The sequence below is a fragment of the Plodia interpunctella genome, chromosome 6 (genome assembly GCF_027563975.2).
Source record: "Plodia interpunctella isolate USDA-ARS_2022_Savannah chromosome 6, ilPloInte3.2, whole genome shotgun sequence".
Classification (NCBI taxonomy): domain Eukaryota; kingdom Metazoa; phylum Arthropoda; class Insecta; order Lepidoptera; family Pyralidae; genus Plodia; species Plodia interpunctella.
Genome location: NC_071299.1, coordinates 5,133,835 through 5,148,911, shown reverse-complemented (window position 1 = coordinate 5,148,911; position 15,077 = coordinate 5,133,835). Strand labels below are relative to the sequence as shown.

The 15,077-nt window shown below is 34.2% G+C and overlaps 2 protein-coding genes across 5 annotated transcripts in view; one reads left to right on the top strand and one right to left on the bottom strand.

The window, feature by feature from the left end:
* Positions 1–6,707, top strand: part of LOC128670517 (uncharacterized protein) — a 21,983-nt gene extending 15,276 nt beyond the window's left edge. Inside the window, exons 7-12 of one of the 4 annotated variants that reach the window (XM_053746243.2) lie at positions 563–693; positions 1,071–1,187; positions 2,280–2,419; positions 2,772–2,848; positions 3,557–3,653; positions 6,645–6,707. In XM_053746243.2, coding sequence (XP_053602218.1) covers positions 563–693; positions 1,071–1,187; positions 2,280–2,419; positions 2,772–2,848; positions 3,557–3,644 — 553 coding nt within the window. In that variant the 3' untranslated portion in view covers positions 3,645–3,653; positions 6,645–6,707. Of the gene's footprint in view, positions 1–562; positions 694–1,070; positions 1,188–2,279; positions 2,420–2,771; positions 2,879–3,556; positions 5,132–6,644 lie in introns of those variants that run through there. The other 3 variants (XM_053746241.2, XM_053746242.1, XM_053746240.2) reach the window with 3 other exon arrangements.
* Positions 5,385–15,077, bottom strand: LOC128670516 (carboxypeptidase E-like). The gene is made up of 8 exons (XM_053746239.2): positions 14,677–15,077; positions 14,402–14,598; positions 14,096–14,251; positions 13,771–13,937; positions 13,027–13,178; positions 11,943–12,203; positions 8,565–8,707; positions 5,385–6,774 (listed from the first exon to the last, which is right to left on the bottom strand). The coding sequence occupies exons 1-8, from the start codon at positions 14,921–14,923 to the stop codon at positions 6,625–6,627; spliced, it is 1,473 nt and encodes a 490-aa protein (XP_053602214.1). The 5' UTR covers positions 14,924–15,077; the 3' UTR covers positions 5,385–6,624.

The window sequence follows — 15,077 nt, the reverse complement described above, 5'->3', positions numbered from 1 at the left end:
TCGAAGATCTGGAACAGCTGATGTAGACCTATGATGGTACAGCTAAACTATAGGGAATATAAAAATGACGACTTAACAAAAATTGTTCAGTCTGATGAGCATTTTCTGTTGAGATATAAAAATCGAAGATCTGGAACACCTATGATGGTACAGGATGTAGACCTATGATGGTACAGCTAAACGATAAGGAATATTGAAATGACGACTTAACAAAAATTGTTCGGCCACACGAATGAAGTCGCAGGCATCAGCTAGTACCTAATATCTAAGTGCGTAAATTTTCCGATAGTAAGCAAACCCCAATGACTCTGTGAAGAGTAATTCATTGCCGATCATTTATTATGTTACAATAAATCTGAAACCTGAATAAGATTAATTTTACTACTCACTTGTAATTATCAATGGAGATGTCACCCATAGTTCCGATATTTTAGAATAGAAGTCCATTCTAAAACAGGTGCGACTCGGCCCGCGCATGCCTGGCCAAACCAACACTCATAAGTAACTCGTATTTTAGTCTATTTCTCGCGTTAGTTTTAATCACAGTGTTTGTGTTCCTCAGATGTCCGCTGAAACACGAGACTGTGGTCACAAAGTCGGAGAGCGGCGCGGCCGAGCTGACGATATCGTCCATGTTCCGGTTCCCTGATTCTTCGCAAGTCAACTTTCAGTGCGATATTGGCGTCTGCAGAGGTATGTAATGACTGCATTTTACTTGCATGCCTTCTTGAAAATACCATTGAACCCGTCTGTGATGGCACTTTAAAATATTCATTAAAATAAGATTAAAGTCTGCTGAGGATTTTTGAATTTCCGAAACGTAACTTTTTCATGATTTTTTCTGTCTGTGTTCATACGGAATTCGTATGATGCGGTAATAGAATTTTAACAAGCGCACTAATATAACTAAGTCTTGTACTAAAACAAGAATGCAAGTAATTTATGCCGTAGAAGAAAGACGAATTATTATATATTTCGATAATTGATTTAATAATCCAACCTCAAATAAACTGGGAGAAGGGTTGGACGAAGAAGAATTGAGAACTAATTGAAAACTTATTAAAATCCAGGGAGCACATGTGGAGCCCTGGACTGCACATCGGCGGACCGCAGCGAGGTTACCGACGAGGAGGGCACGGTCACCGCCTCCACCGGAGTCTTCGTGCTAGACCCCAACGATAACGCTGGTAAATACCACATTGACAAGTTATTTTATCAAGCTATTTATGGCTAAATACCAATAGCTTAATAGCTAGTATACATTTTTGTAAATAGCTTGTAACAGTGATTACTTAAACAAAACATTTTATGAAGTAGACACTTTCTTGCACTCTGTAGCTACTCGTATTTGCAGAAACATATATGTTTTTTGTGTATCCAAAATAAAATAAAATGACATTGACTGTGCAAGGGTGCAACTCGAGGTCTCATAAAAATTTTGTAGATTTTTGCAACGCCGCCGTCCGTCACTGATGATGTTTCGATACATGATTTTAGCAGTCGCCATGATGTTTCTTATCATGCAGGAAAACAATACAATTGAAATGCACGACCTAACTTCAAACTTGATCGATTTGCCATGCATTTTCCTATTGCAGACGTGCATACTCGAATGAGACAAATAGACGCCTATAAATTTCAGATTTGCTATTAGTAAATAGATTTAAGATAAGTCATATAGATTTTTCATTAATATAAGTTTTCTTACGTATTAGACGAGAAATGTTAAGTAATTCTCATACAGTGCGTTTTTTTTTAATAATTGCTATACCTACACGTTCCATCAACACGTTTAATTTACATAAATACATTTCAATATTCGCACAATGTTATAGGTACTAGACTGAGATTATTTTTAAACATTTTACAGAAATGTTATGATATTTAATTACTTACCTACTTGATATTTGTATATTTATAAAATTAAGTTGGGATAATTAACGCGTCTAATTCTCTATATGCTGATAAAAGATTAGCATTCCATGTTTTCTTTTACTTACAAGATGGAAACTCATATGCAGTACTCACTACACTACAGTACTTACTACAGTAATATGGATTTAATAAGTACTTCCAGAGTACCTACTAATTCCATGGCAGTACTACAGTAAACCATAAATTGACGATACTGAGAAAAAAAATTATTTCAGCATAACCTCCTCATAAAAGAGGTTAAAGAAGGTGCTTAGAGAACATTTTAATCGTAATTTCTTCTTAAGGTACGACCTATTTAAGTAATTAGATCTAATTTGAGCTAATGATTCTGAAACCTATTGTAGTGGTAATGTGTGCGGAGACGGGCGTCCGCCCGCTGTGGCTGCTGTACCTGGCCATCGCGCTCGGGGTCATGTTCCTGGTGATGCTGCTCGTCAACTGCTTCCTCTGCACCGCCATGACCTGCTCCTGCGCTAGGACTGATGTGAGACTTTATATAGACTTAAGGGCCTGTTTCATCGCTTGCTGATAAAGTATCCGATTGCCTGTATGTAACATGTCGAAGAGATAGCGTTAAAAATTGTGTTTCAGTTAAGTTAGATAGGGCTGACCGGCAAATAGCTTGAGACAAATTTATCTAGTAGGCAGTTTATCAGTCCGTTAACAAGATATTTTTTTAGAAAAATGTGAAACAGGCCTTTGAATACGTAGACAAATTCAGGGTATTTCGTTCAGCGTAACACTGAGCCTTCTTCACCTATTGCTATAGAGTAGTTGTAATAGTTTTTATTGTAAATTTATTTTAAAAAAGTGTTGTATGTGCCTCTTCTATTCAGGTGATCGAGAAGGACCCGTCGGTGGTGGAGGACTACGACCCGTACCGGAGCTGGCACGGAAGCCAGTACGGCGGCAGGTATCCCTCCTCAACTATACACTCGGCGAGGTAACATTAACATTGCGCATCATTACCTACCATTGCCCACCGTCTCTGTATGTAACCAACCGTTAATAGGTGTGCATAACCTACGCTCAAAATGTAATCGTTATATTGGTTTCAGTACAATAAAGCACAACAATTTGCACTAAGTACAGCAGATACTAAGTCTTATATACTTGCTGATAAAGTATCAGTTAGTTGCAACATATCATAATTAAATAGCGCTAATTGGCAAATCACATGAGGCAGATTTATCTAGCAGTTATTTTATCTGATTGACTGCAATATCATGTTTTATCAAAAAGTAGTGAAATTGGCCCTAAATATTTTTATACTAAGAAATATGAAATTTTAAATTTGCGTTCTATCTTCTAGTTGCAGTGACGTGTGGACCAGATCAAAATAGTCGAATCAAAGTATACGCGACTGAATTTACTTTCGGTTGCAATTTAAAATTAATCAAATCAATAACACTACATAAAGCTTGGGAAATCTTGCAAATAATACATTGTATTTTATAAATTTTCCTAACTCAACCTGTTTTGAACATAAACATTATCACGATTCATCAAAATTCACAAGCTTCAATCACCACCACACTCATAACAAATGCCTTGCTTACAGGTTTATAATTATAACCATATTTTTACATAAGACTATTCCTAAATGTTTTTGTTTTGTCAGATCCGTATCGGACAACAGCGACCACTATGCGATAGTCCAGTCCAGGCCTGGAAGCAGACACTCTGGGATGCATCGAAACAGACACTAACCGACAGGTGTAGGTTTACCCTCTTATATTCATAAAAAGTTAAAGCATACTGATGTTAAAAAAATATTTATCATTGATACAGAAGGAGACAAAAGATACTTTAATTATCCTTTCACTTTCTATATGAATGAGAGGGTTAGTAACTATGAGCAGAGATGTATTTACACCTGGGCATAAACCGGGCAGGGACTTAACGGTGTCCGAATAGTGATTTTCATTTCTGTTTCTAGTTATACAGAAAATAATTGTAACCCATGTTAAAAATCTGACATGACACGATTTACAGATTTAAAATCTATATTCAACTAAACATATTTAGAAGTGTTGATATAATAGTATATACTTAAACACATATATTACAACAGATTCAAACAGAAAAGTATATCTGTTACAGTTTCATAAGTGTTAAGTGCAAAACAGGTTTAAAACAACCAATTGTTACAAAAATAGTTATGTAACAGATTTAAAGTGTCACATTAACGAATGTGTTACACTTATTAGGGTGTTTTTAAGTCCCTGAAACCATTTTTTTTTTCTTTGCCCGGCGTATAGCCATCTCTGAGTAAATCATTGAAGAATATAGGTCACACCTTAGCAAGATGAAAAAGTTTTGTACGTAATATAAACCTAGATGTTTTCTAAAGTATATGTGAATGTCAACACAAAAGTGAACAAATGGTGCTTTGTTATACCGAGCAAAATTAGATTTAATATTATGTTACCCAATACCGCAGCTGACTTCACGAGAATATGAATTTAACTTGTGCCATTTATGTAATCTCATGTACCTACCCTAGTGGTCTTTAAGCCTATTATATAAGATTTATACTATATTTGAAATGAAAACAAATACCTGATGCACGCAACGAAACCGTCCAATTTAGTGCTACTAACTAAGGTATCTTAAGTATTTTTTGGATATATTTTTACATAAACGTGTGAAAATGTAAGGACATTTAAGTAGTATAAGAATTATATTAATTGATGCAAGATATTCAAGTAGAGTTGATACGAAAAAAATATTTGTTATCTAAAATAAATCCAGTGGAATATGTCATGCGATTATTAAATTCTTGTAAAATTAAGAACTTTTGTGTCAAGTCAACATACCTATTGATAAAACGGCTATATACCACATCACAACTGTGTTAATATTAATTAATAGTAAAAACTAACTTATGTAATACATGAATAAACTTGAATGAGTGTACCTATGTAAAAGAAACATTTGAAACGAGTTGTTTTTACATTTGGATCACTTGATATGCGTGTGTGTGCAATTGTAATAAAGTGCTTGCCATGTAACTTTGCGTCTCTGATTTAATACTAAATGTAAATATTAGTATTATTATTATAGGCAGTAGAAAAAGTTATGTCGTTATTTTTAGAAATACATTTATTTTTGAGTATTTCAGAGGCGCAATCTTACTTCATTCTTTCGTTTGTACTGCGAGCTTTTGTGAGAAATATTAAATACTTTAACACAATTATAGTGTTTCTTTTAACTATACATTGAAAATTATGCGAACAACAAGTATATATGACACGTCTTCGGTGTCTTGGAAATGATGATGTATTTTTTTATAAATGTAATTTATCGTGATTATAGAATAATAATAACTTAGTATTATTATTTACAATATAGAGGACCTTATGGGACACCAGAAAACACTGTTCAGTTCAGTTTTACGAACTATGGAAACCCATGTATACAGACTTTGGAAAGATTAAAATTCTAGATGCACACAAACCACAATACTTTATTAGTGTTTAACACTCTTACACATTTACAATAGATAAGATTAATATTGGCATTACTTAAAATTTATAAAATTCTTTAAATGTGATAACAAAATAAAATGTTATTACATTTTAACAATTTAGAAATGCATCTGGTTTTGAAGTCGCGGGAGGAAATGCCATGAAGAGGAGTTTGTTTATTGAATGGTATTTTTGTTAGAAGATATTTTTAGTCAACGTATTATTAGTGCTATTTTAAAATTGGTCTGAAAACCACACTTAATCAAAAGTCGTAAAATTACCATTAATAATGTTTATTTTGAGATCATCTATTTTTGTCTATTAAAAATCTATTAAAACAATATTTTTGTAGTATCAAGAATTGTAAAATGTAATTTTAGATTGTTCTAGTTCATAGCTCGTTTTTTTCATTAGTAGAAGTAAAAGGAGGACCTTTTTTTGAACATGATTTAAGTTTAGATGTACATATTTTAAATTTACTACAAACAGCAATTCATCTTAAAGTTAAAAAATAGTATATTTAATTCTCATTGACTACACAAACACTACCTATAATATATACATACAGTGCAGCCTAGAAAAAAACAGGTAAAGTTGGACTAGAAACATTTAAAATATAAAGAACACAATAAAACTAGACAAGAATTATTTCTTTTTCTAAATCATTTAAATATGATACAAATAAGGTAACTATAGAATAATATTATTTACGTCTATGGCACTCGAAGAGCTGGGTTTACGAATGTACTTCACTAAAAAATTTACTAACTCTTGTTTACCATATGGAATGTAGTACAACTTGTGGACATAGCGCTACCACGAGTATCCAATATCTTGTAAATATTTACACATTTTGGTTTCTACGTTGTGATCACAAAACAAAAATTTGATCTCAAAACTACATGCATATTTTCAATCGACATAGATATATAAACGGTTATCGGTTAATTAAAGTTGTTTAAATAATTCTATGTTAATGCACATATTATAATATCTTCCACCCTTTACAACTAGACCTATTCTTCTTTCCAAGCAAACCGTGGTGTCACTACTTACAGCTATTCAACAAAATTATTAAAATATGCCAAAATTCTTGTCGATAAAATTCGATCATTTGAAAACATTAGCAAGTGACATTATGGAGAGTTAAAAATCAAGATTGGAATGTGATTGTGGATAATCGTCGTAGCAGAATGTGTTCGGGTGTCGAATGTAATATTCAGTGTACATTTTGTTTAGGTTCCTCATCCAGCATGGTGTTGACGACCTGGTCGAAGATGGAGCGCTTGTAGATGCGCGCCTGCCCGCCGCGGGCGCCGCGCGGGAACTGACCGAACTCGGTCGCGTCGTCGAACCAGTTCGATGTCGGCTAAATATTATTAAAAAAAAAAACATTAAATAAATAATAATACATAAACATATTTTTCGTTTTAATAGTAATAGTATAATTTATGAGCAGTTGGGCACATAACATAGGCTACAAAAAAGAAACTTGAGTACAGTATAAAAACTTAGTAAACATGCCACTGAGCCATATTATACATACTTTCCAGACATATTAAATATACTTAAATTGGTATTTAATTAAAGCTTTGATTGAAACAATTACTAGGAAGATTATTAGGAAGTCGAAAATGTTGGAGTGTTTAAAACACGATGACGACGAGATGGATGTTTGACTTAATTTGGCTGAAACAACCATAAAAGCAAAACTTCACCCGACCATCCATTTATTTCCTCTAACGATGTGCTTAAATCAAAAAAGATAATCACACTTCCTGCGTTATTATCGCACCGATACCGTATATGTATCGATAAAATACAATTGATAAACCCACCCTTCCACCCACGCTGCGACACCCCAGTGGGCGGACTTGCGTCAAACTGGATCGTATGAACTTTAGATGATGTGACGTCACACGACTCGTCTTTACGTGAGACCAACAAATAACTAGATTAAACACATGACCTGCTTGTCACAAACACGTTCCTATCCGCTCTGTATTCAAGTATTCACGAAATCGACAGTTTGCACATCATCTTGCATAATTGGAGGTGATCTACATTTTAAAATTGGTACAATTAAGTAATTCCAATCACATATTTAATTAACGCCACTATAAAAAAATATCGTTTACATAAATATTTAAAGTATATTATTTTGTAATAATCAGTAGTAATCTAGATTAAAAGTCGAAAAAAAAGCAATTGTTTATATTTTTTATTATTTTTAAAACATTAATTTATTTCTTTATAAATAAAATAATTTATAAATAATACGACAAGCAGACTTCGTAGCATCGAATGCAACTACCAAGAAATGATCGCAACATAATTTCATGTTATTATTAAAAGAAAAGATGTTGCATAGGCACACATAACCCTGTCATCATTACACAATAGCAGAAAACAAGGTACAATAGATGTAGGTACAAACAAAAATAGCTAATGTTTAGGCCGCAACGCTGTTGCTATATGAAAACTCGTTTGATTTTAGAATTTCGTTATAACAAATGGCTGAGAGCTCGAGATTTACATAAGTTTGACATATTTAGGGAGGTCACGTTAGCAATAAACCTGAACTGTCAAATTGGACAGAATATGTTAATTATGTTAAAATTCCTTTCCATAGGGTTGAAATTATAAAATCATCATGTAATTATAAAATTGCACCGATCTCAGCCAGTTTTTGAGAATTTGGATATTTTGGATGTATGCGAATAGTTTGCGATAGGCGAGTTGGTAACAATTAACTTTAATTAACAGGGTACATAATAAAGGGTATTTTTTACACCAAAACTCCGGGGTATTTCAAAAACATCAAACGTAATGGTGAGGTTACAGCTGTTGCAATGTCTCTGAAAACATATGACATGTTCTTCCGCCCTAGAATAGTGTGGATACTCCATGTCCTCCCGTGGATATCGTTCGAGACGACAAAGGGACACATAGACTTGGCAGCTGATAGGTATCCACCTCCATTCCGAAGGAGATGGAATTCAGGCAAGCGACCAGTTAGAAAACAGAGCCAAATCTTCAAAAGATTTAATTTTTACGCGGACTCCGAGCTTCTCCACAGCCCTGAAAGCAACCGGGAAACAAGCTGAGAGAGAGAGAGAGAGAGAGAGAGAGAGACGTGTGAGACAAGAGTGGACTAACCTCGAGCCGGAAGTTGAGCACGATGGCGGTGTTTTGGTAATGCGGGACGGTGACCGCGCGCGACACTGGGAAGTAGCCGGGGTGATGCGCCGTCACCTCGTAGTGCCCCGGAGTTAAAAGCCGGTAGTAATCCCCGAACACACCTGTACCACAGTTTAAAAATTGGCTACTTGACTTAAATAAAATACATATAGGATGTAAATAACCAGATATAATAATTAAATTGTCTATGTTTTATTCATTACGCGATTTACATTTTTTCTCATTAAAGTATATTAGGAATGCTTTTTGACTCCCAAAAATGTGAAATCATAGAAATTGACTCACTGTACTCTAAATAATAATGACATACATTTAACAAACCGGTATTTTAAAATCAAACGCTATGGTGGTGAGACGAAACATATAAACTTGCAAACGAGCCCATTATATGAATGAATGAATGAATGAATGAATGAATGAATGAAATATTTATTTGCACACAAACACGGTATATATACATGTATAGGACAAATATGTCTTTAAATCGGACAAGCGTGTTGCGCCAACAATTGGCATGCAAATGTTTAAAGTTATTTATTTAAAAATACATAAAAAGTTCTAGTTAATTAATAATCAAATGTTAGGTTAGGTATATTAAAAATTAAATAAAAAATAAAATAAAAATATGTCAAGGATTAAAAAATGAAGTCAACATAATAAAATAAATAAATTTGAGGGCGCTACCTTATGTCAAAATTTAAAACTAATAAACTCGTCAATGGTGTAAAAACAATGGGTGACCAGAAAAGTATGAAGTTGTTTTTTAAACTTCGTAAATGGCAGTGACTTTAAACTCTCTGGCAAATGGTTGTATATCTTTACCGCCATATTATAGCTATTTTTTCTAAAAGACGTGGTAGTGTGAGGTGGTACAACTAAACGATTTGGGTATCTTAATCCAGAAGGGTACGGCAACTTTGTAAATAATTCTAAATTCATCTTTACAAAAATACAAATGTCCAATATGTACATACAAACTAATGTCAAAATTTTTAATTTCTGAAATAATTGTCTACAGCTATCCAATGGTCTAGCGCCACATAAAGCTCTCACACATTTTTTCTGTATAAGAAAGACATCATTTAAATCCACTGAATTTCCCCAAACGACGAGTCCATACCGTAAAATGGAGCAAACATAGCCATGGTAGGCAAGGAGTGCTGTTTCTTGGCCACAAGTGTTCCTTAACCGATATAGAGCATAAACAAACCGGTTTATTTTTTGACACACGTTTTCAACGTGTTCTTTCCACGACAAATGTTTATCAACTGTGATTCCTAGAAACTTTGTCGAAACACACTCTGCAATTTGTTCTCCATTATACGTTATGGACAGGTCTTGAGGTCTACCATTTTTATTAATATATTGCAAATAGGTAGTTTTTGCCAAGTTAACATATAAATTATTGGACTCCAACCAGTTTACTGTCTTACATATAGTGTCATTAATTTCTTTTTCATAATTACAACCTGGTTTTTTGTTTATAACAATAGATAAGTCGTCAGCAAACAGTGTACAAGGGTATGATGTGATTTCTGGCAATTCATTTATGTAGAGAATGAACAGAAGAGGCCCCAGCACACTGCCTTGCGGCACACCGACTCTATTTGCTGTAGTTGAAGATCGGAATGAGGCAAACTCTAATTCCTCATTGAAGTTATTTATTTCAACACATTGGGTTCTTGCCTCTAAGTAATCAGCAATGAGATCATAAGCCCTACCGCGGATACCATATATTTCTAGTTTAGCCAACAGAGTTTTATGGCAAACGAAATCAAAAGCTCGGGTCATGTCAAATAAAACAGAGGTTACTGGGACTCTTCTATCCATATTTTGAGCAACTTCTTTAACAAATGAAAAACAAGCCGATGTCGTAGACCTTCCCCTCTGGAAACCATGTTGTTCAGGTCTTATAATTTGGAATCTATCAAAAAACGATATTAACCTTATATGTATAACCTTTTCCCAGATTTTTGATAAGATGGGTATTAACGTTATAGGTCGGTAATTATTCACATCATCCTCGTCACCTTTTTTGTACAAGGGCTTTACAATAGAATGCTTAAAACTAGGTGGGAATATGCCACTTTCTAGGGAGAGGTTTATTAAATGTGCTATTAGTGGGGAAAGCTCATAGGCACAGGCCTTTATAATTTTGGTACAGATTTCATCATAGCCCACAGAGGCCGTGTTATTTAAAGATTTAATTATTTTATATATTTCTTTGTCGTCAGTTGGTGTCAAATATATGGTAGAGTTATTCTTTTTTAATAATCGTAGGTCTGCTTTTATTTTTGCGTCATATTTGTCGTGAGTTATAATTAATTATTATATATTTCAAATATTCATAACTAACAATTGAGTTTACAATTCGGTATACATAATATTCTGATAAGACCATTCAAAATGTCAACAGAGAATACAACGAAACCTAATGAAACGCAATAAACGAGTCGCCCCGCAACGGCTGCAAGGAAATAGTTGAATCTATTAGCCTTAATCACGTCTATAACTTTCCTAATTTGACGACATCATAATTTCTATGTGAATATTAATTTTTGAAAATAATATTTATATATATTTTAATAAATTGGAATTTAAATGAGAATTGTAACCCTCAACCAGTGAACTATCGCTCGATTCCAGAATTTATTCATCTCATTATTTAAAAAGCTTAAGAAAAGTATGTTAACTTAACCATAAATTAAGCATATTTGACATTACAAAGTACGGCTTCAAAAGGACACGCACCTGGTAAAACCACATGGCGTAGGTACCTTTAGCATCGCTAGCGAGCGTGCCAATAACTGGACTCTATATGATAACATAACTTCATATTATGACTATGAAATAAGATCAAGAATACAAAATTACGTGAAATGCCAAAAAACACGCTCTCAACGTGTTGAATATTGATGATACAATAAAATGTCAATCTGTAGTAACGTGGCTTATGGGCTGTGGGTTATAACTATCTTCCAAACTAACTTCCAACGTGCTTCCAACTAATATGAAAAATGTTAAGGTGAGTTGGTTTAAGTTCAGCATTCTGTATTTACTCAAATATCTTCTTAAAATTTCGCAAGAAAGGCATAGTTAAAAGTGCTATACGAATGTAAAACAAATGCGGGCGAAGCCGCATGCTCAGTAATAGACAATACAATAAAATTTAATTAATTTATATTGCAGTTTTTCCCGAAAATCAAGGTAGACATAGAAAGTTTTTAGCATTGTGTCCGCCATTTGTACAAGCTGCTTTCAATAGGTATTTGTGGAAATCTTTGGAAGAAGACTTCTTGTGGCCGAAATGCTGATAAAATAAATAAAATGTCAAACCTGTGGTAACGTCGTGGCGTATGGGCCGCGGATTGTGCCCGGTGATGTTGACGACGGAGATGACCGCGTTTTGGATGAAGCCAGAGTCATCGCTAACCAGCCCCTTCACGCCCACGTGCGCTTTCCATATGTAAGCTAGCAGCGCCTCCCGATTCCGCTCCCACTCTTCAGCTAGCTTTTCTTCCGGCGTGTATTTCTCACAGCCCAGTTCCAGAGTGATTTCGAATGCGTTTGTTGCTAGGTAATTGAAATCTTGCATGCCTGAAAAAAATATTAACCGTGCCAATTTTCTCTACTGAAAAAAAAGTCCACATGATATCGCCTGTCAATTTGTGAAATTCTTAAAATCATGTATATTTAAAATCATTCCAAAGATACAATGATACCTGTAGATTTAAGGAAATTGTTATATATTGATCTGTTTCAGAATGCTTAACTAAATACAAACATTTACGAGTTACTATTTTTAAATGAAAATAGCATTTTCTGTCATTGTAATTATCATTACCATAAATAAATGGCTGACGTGCTATTGTTACTGAACGACTAAAAAAACACTTTAAAAAGTCATCGCTTAATAACAGAATGGACAAACGCTAAAATTAGCATTGCTAAGGCGACCAAGCCTCACGGCCGCTTGCGGATAAACCGTGCTTAAATGCCAGTGCACAATGGACGGCAAATAGCTCACTCCAGATACTTCCTGCTTCGTACACTTCCTCAAACAACATGCGTGTAATGTCACAAAGAATCAATAAATAATTAAGTACACTTGTTTACTAAAATTGCTTCTCCACAATTAAAGCAATAAAAATATGCAGGAAGTCGTTATTGTTTCGCCTTTATCGCGGGTGCCACGCAAATAGTATTTTCACAAACATGGAAATAATTGAACAAATTTGAAACAAGACTATACAAAAATTATTTCTTTTATATTTATACTCGAAATTTTAGAATGCAGAGAGGTACTTATGTCTCTGCATTCTACAATCTCTGATAAGTAAAGATTTGAGCAAGTAAAAATCCGTGAAACCAGGCATGACAAATCTATTTGAACAATCTAAAATTACGCAATGTATCATACCTCCTTTTAAACTATACCAAGCAGCACCGTTGGTAACGCCGCCTTGCTTGCCGAAGTTATACGACGAACCTTCTTGACTGTTGGTGTGACACCCTCTCCTGGTCGCTGATGCCATATCCGCGTGCGCATACGCATACGTCAAGGCCAGTTCCCTATTCAAAACAGTTATTTTTTAGTTTAAAAGTCTACAGATACCTCTGTAATATTACTGGATGTTCTAGTATTCCAAAGGAAGGAACAGGTCGCTTATTTTGTCGTTGTCCTTTTCCTTTTTATTCAATCAAACACAAAATTACTAATCTAGAAACTTTTTGAGTAAGGAATATATACCAACTGGTAATATCTGAAGAACTGGCACGTTTTCGTGTCTACCGAAAACACGCGAAGCTGATTGTTCACGTAAAATAAATTAACTTTATTCATATTATTATTGCACATAAGAAGTTCAAGTAAACAATAAAAACCTATTTATTACCAAAATAAGTACCTACTACAAATCCAAACTAATCATACCAAGATTATAAATAAAAAAATTTGTGAGGATGTACGTGTGCATGTTTGTTATCCTTTACGCAATTTGGTACACAAGTAGAATATAACTTGGAATAACACATAGGGATCAAACATACGCTACCGCAGGCGGAGCTATGGGCAACACCTAGTCAGTATATGAAAAATAGGAATATATTTAAAAAAACAGAAGACATATTACAATAAATGTTGAATTAAATGTATGAACGGCACCTGAAAGTGTCATCATCAGGGCTTGCAGAGTACTCAGACACGGGAGCTCCACTACGGCTTGCGTCGTAAGGGTAGTTGGCCACTAGGTCCCCTCCATGCATAGCTGCACTCAAAACGAATGGGACAGACATAATCCATCGCATAACAGCTCGGGTTTCAGGCTCCAACTATGGGACATGATAAAACTTCAGAAAAGTGGTGTTTGACAAAAAAAAAAGAAAAATTTTTCATTTTTGTTTGAGAAAAGTTTTGACTAAGCTATTTATTAATATTTTTTTCTTTTGTTTGCTTAGAATTGACAGACCTATATCAAGTTTATACTCACAGGTTCAGCAAGGCGAGCCAAATCTTTCAACAGATGATTATTATGATTGACACCCTGACGCTCGAACTCAAATGTTATAGCATCCAAATCCGGGAAATTTCTGTTTAAATCTACAGAGTGATTGTTATTACGGCCTATTAGAAAATCTTTACCACCCTAAAAATAAAAATAAAAAATTAATAAGGGCAGAATTTCATAACATATTGTATTACATACAAATCATGGTATTTATTTACTCCATACAACTAAAATTAACAATGTGTAATGTATAAAAAACATAAAGAATTGTAATAAAAATACACATACTGTATCTGTAGCTAGTTGCCAGCCGTCTGGGTTCATTGATGGTAGTAGATGAATACGAGTGCTGTGTATGAGTGCTATAATGCTGAGATCCCATTTCAAATATTGCTCACACAAGTAATCAGCTAATCCCAAGAGTAATTCTCGACCAAGCACTTCATTTCCATGGATATTTCCAATATATTTTACCTCTGGTTTATCTGTATTAAATAATAATTATTTTTTTATTTATTGAATGAATGTCGGTAGTTTAAGAATGTACCTACTACAATACTTACAGGCTTGATGAAATCCTGGATTGTCCGAAAATTCTATGACATAGAGGGGAACGTTGCGGACCGAAGGTTCAGAAAGAGAGTATACTCTAGTTATATTTGGACATTTCTCATGAATCTCTTCCAAAACTAAAATTAATTCTTCGTTGTTATGATGTTTCCATACAAATTCACTGGATACATAAAGAAATAAAGGCAAGCAGAATATTATGTGTAGATGCATATTGTTTAGATTCTTTTCAAAAATCATAAATTAACATTACTAATTTCAATCACTTGTTATGCTTTAACTAAATTGAACCTATAAAACCCACTCGATCGAACTATCGATCGATGTTTCCCGCGGCACGCACAACGCAAAAAGTACGTTCCTACACCACAAAAGCCACACACATATAAAAACA

Coding starts and splice junctions, on each gene's coding strand:
- LOC128670516 (XM_053746239.2), bottom strand. CDS start 14,923: ATGATTTTTGAAAAGAATCTAAACAATATGCATCTACACATAATATTC. Junction 13,938..14,095: donor TGGCTCGCCTTGCTGAACCT/GTGAGTATAAAC, acceptor CATGTCCCATAG/TTGGAGCCTGAAACCCGAGC. Junction 13,179..13,770: donor CCTGATGATGACACTTTCAG/GTGCCGTTCATA, acceptor TGTTTTGAATAG/GGAACTGGCCTTGACGTATG.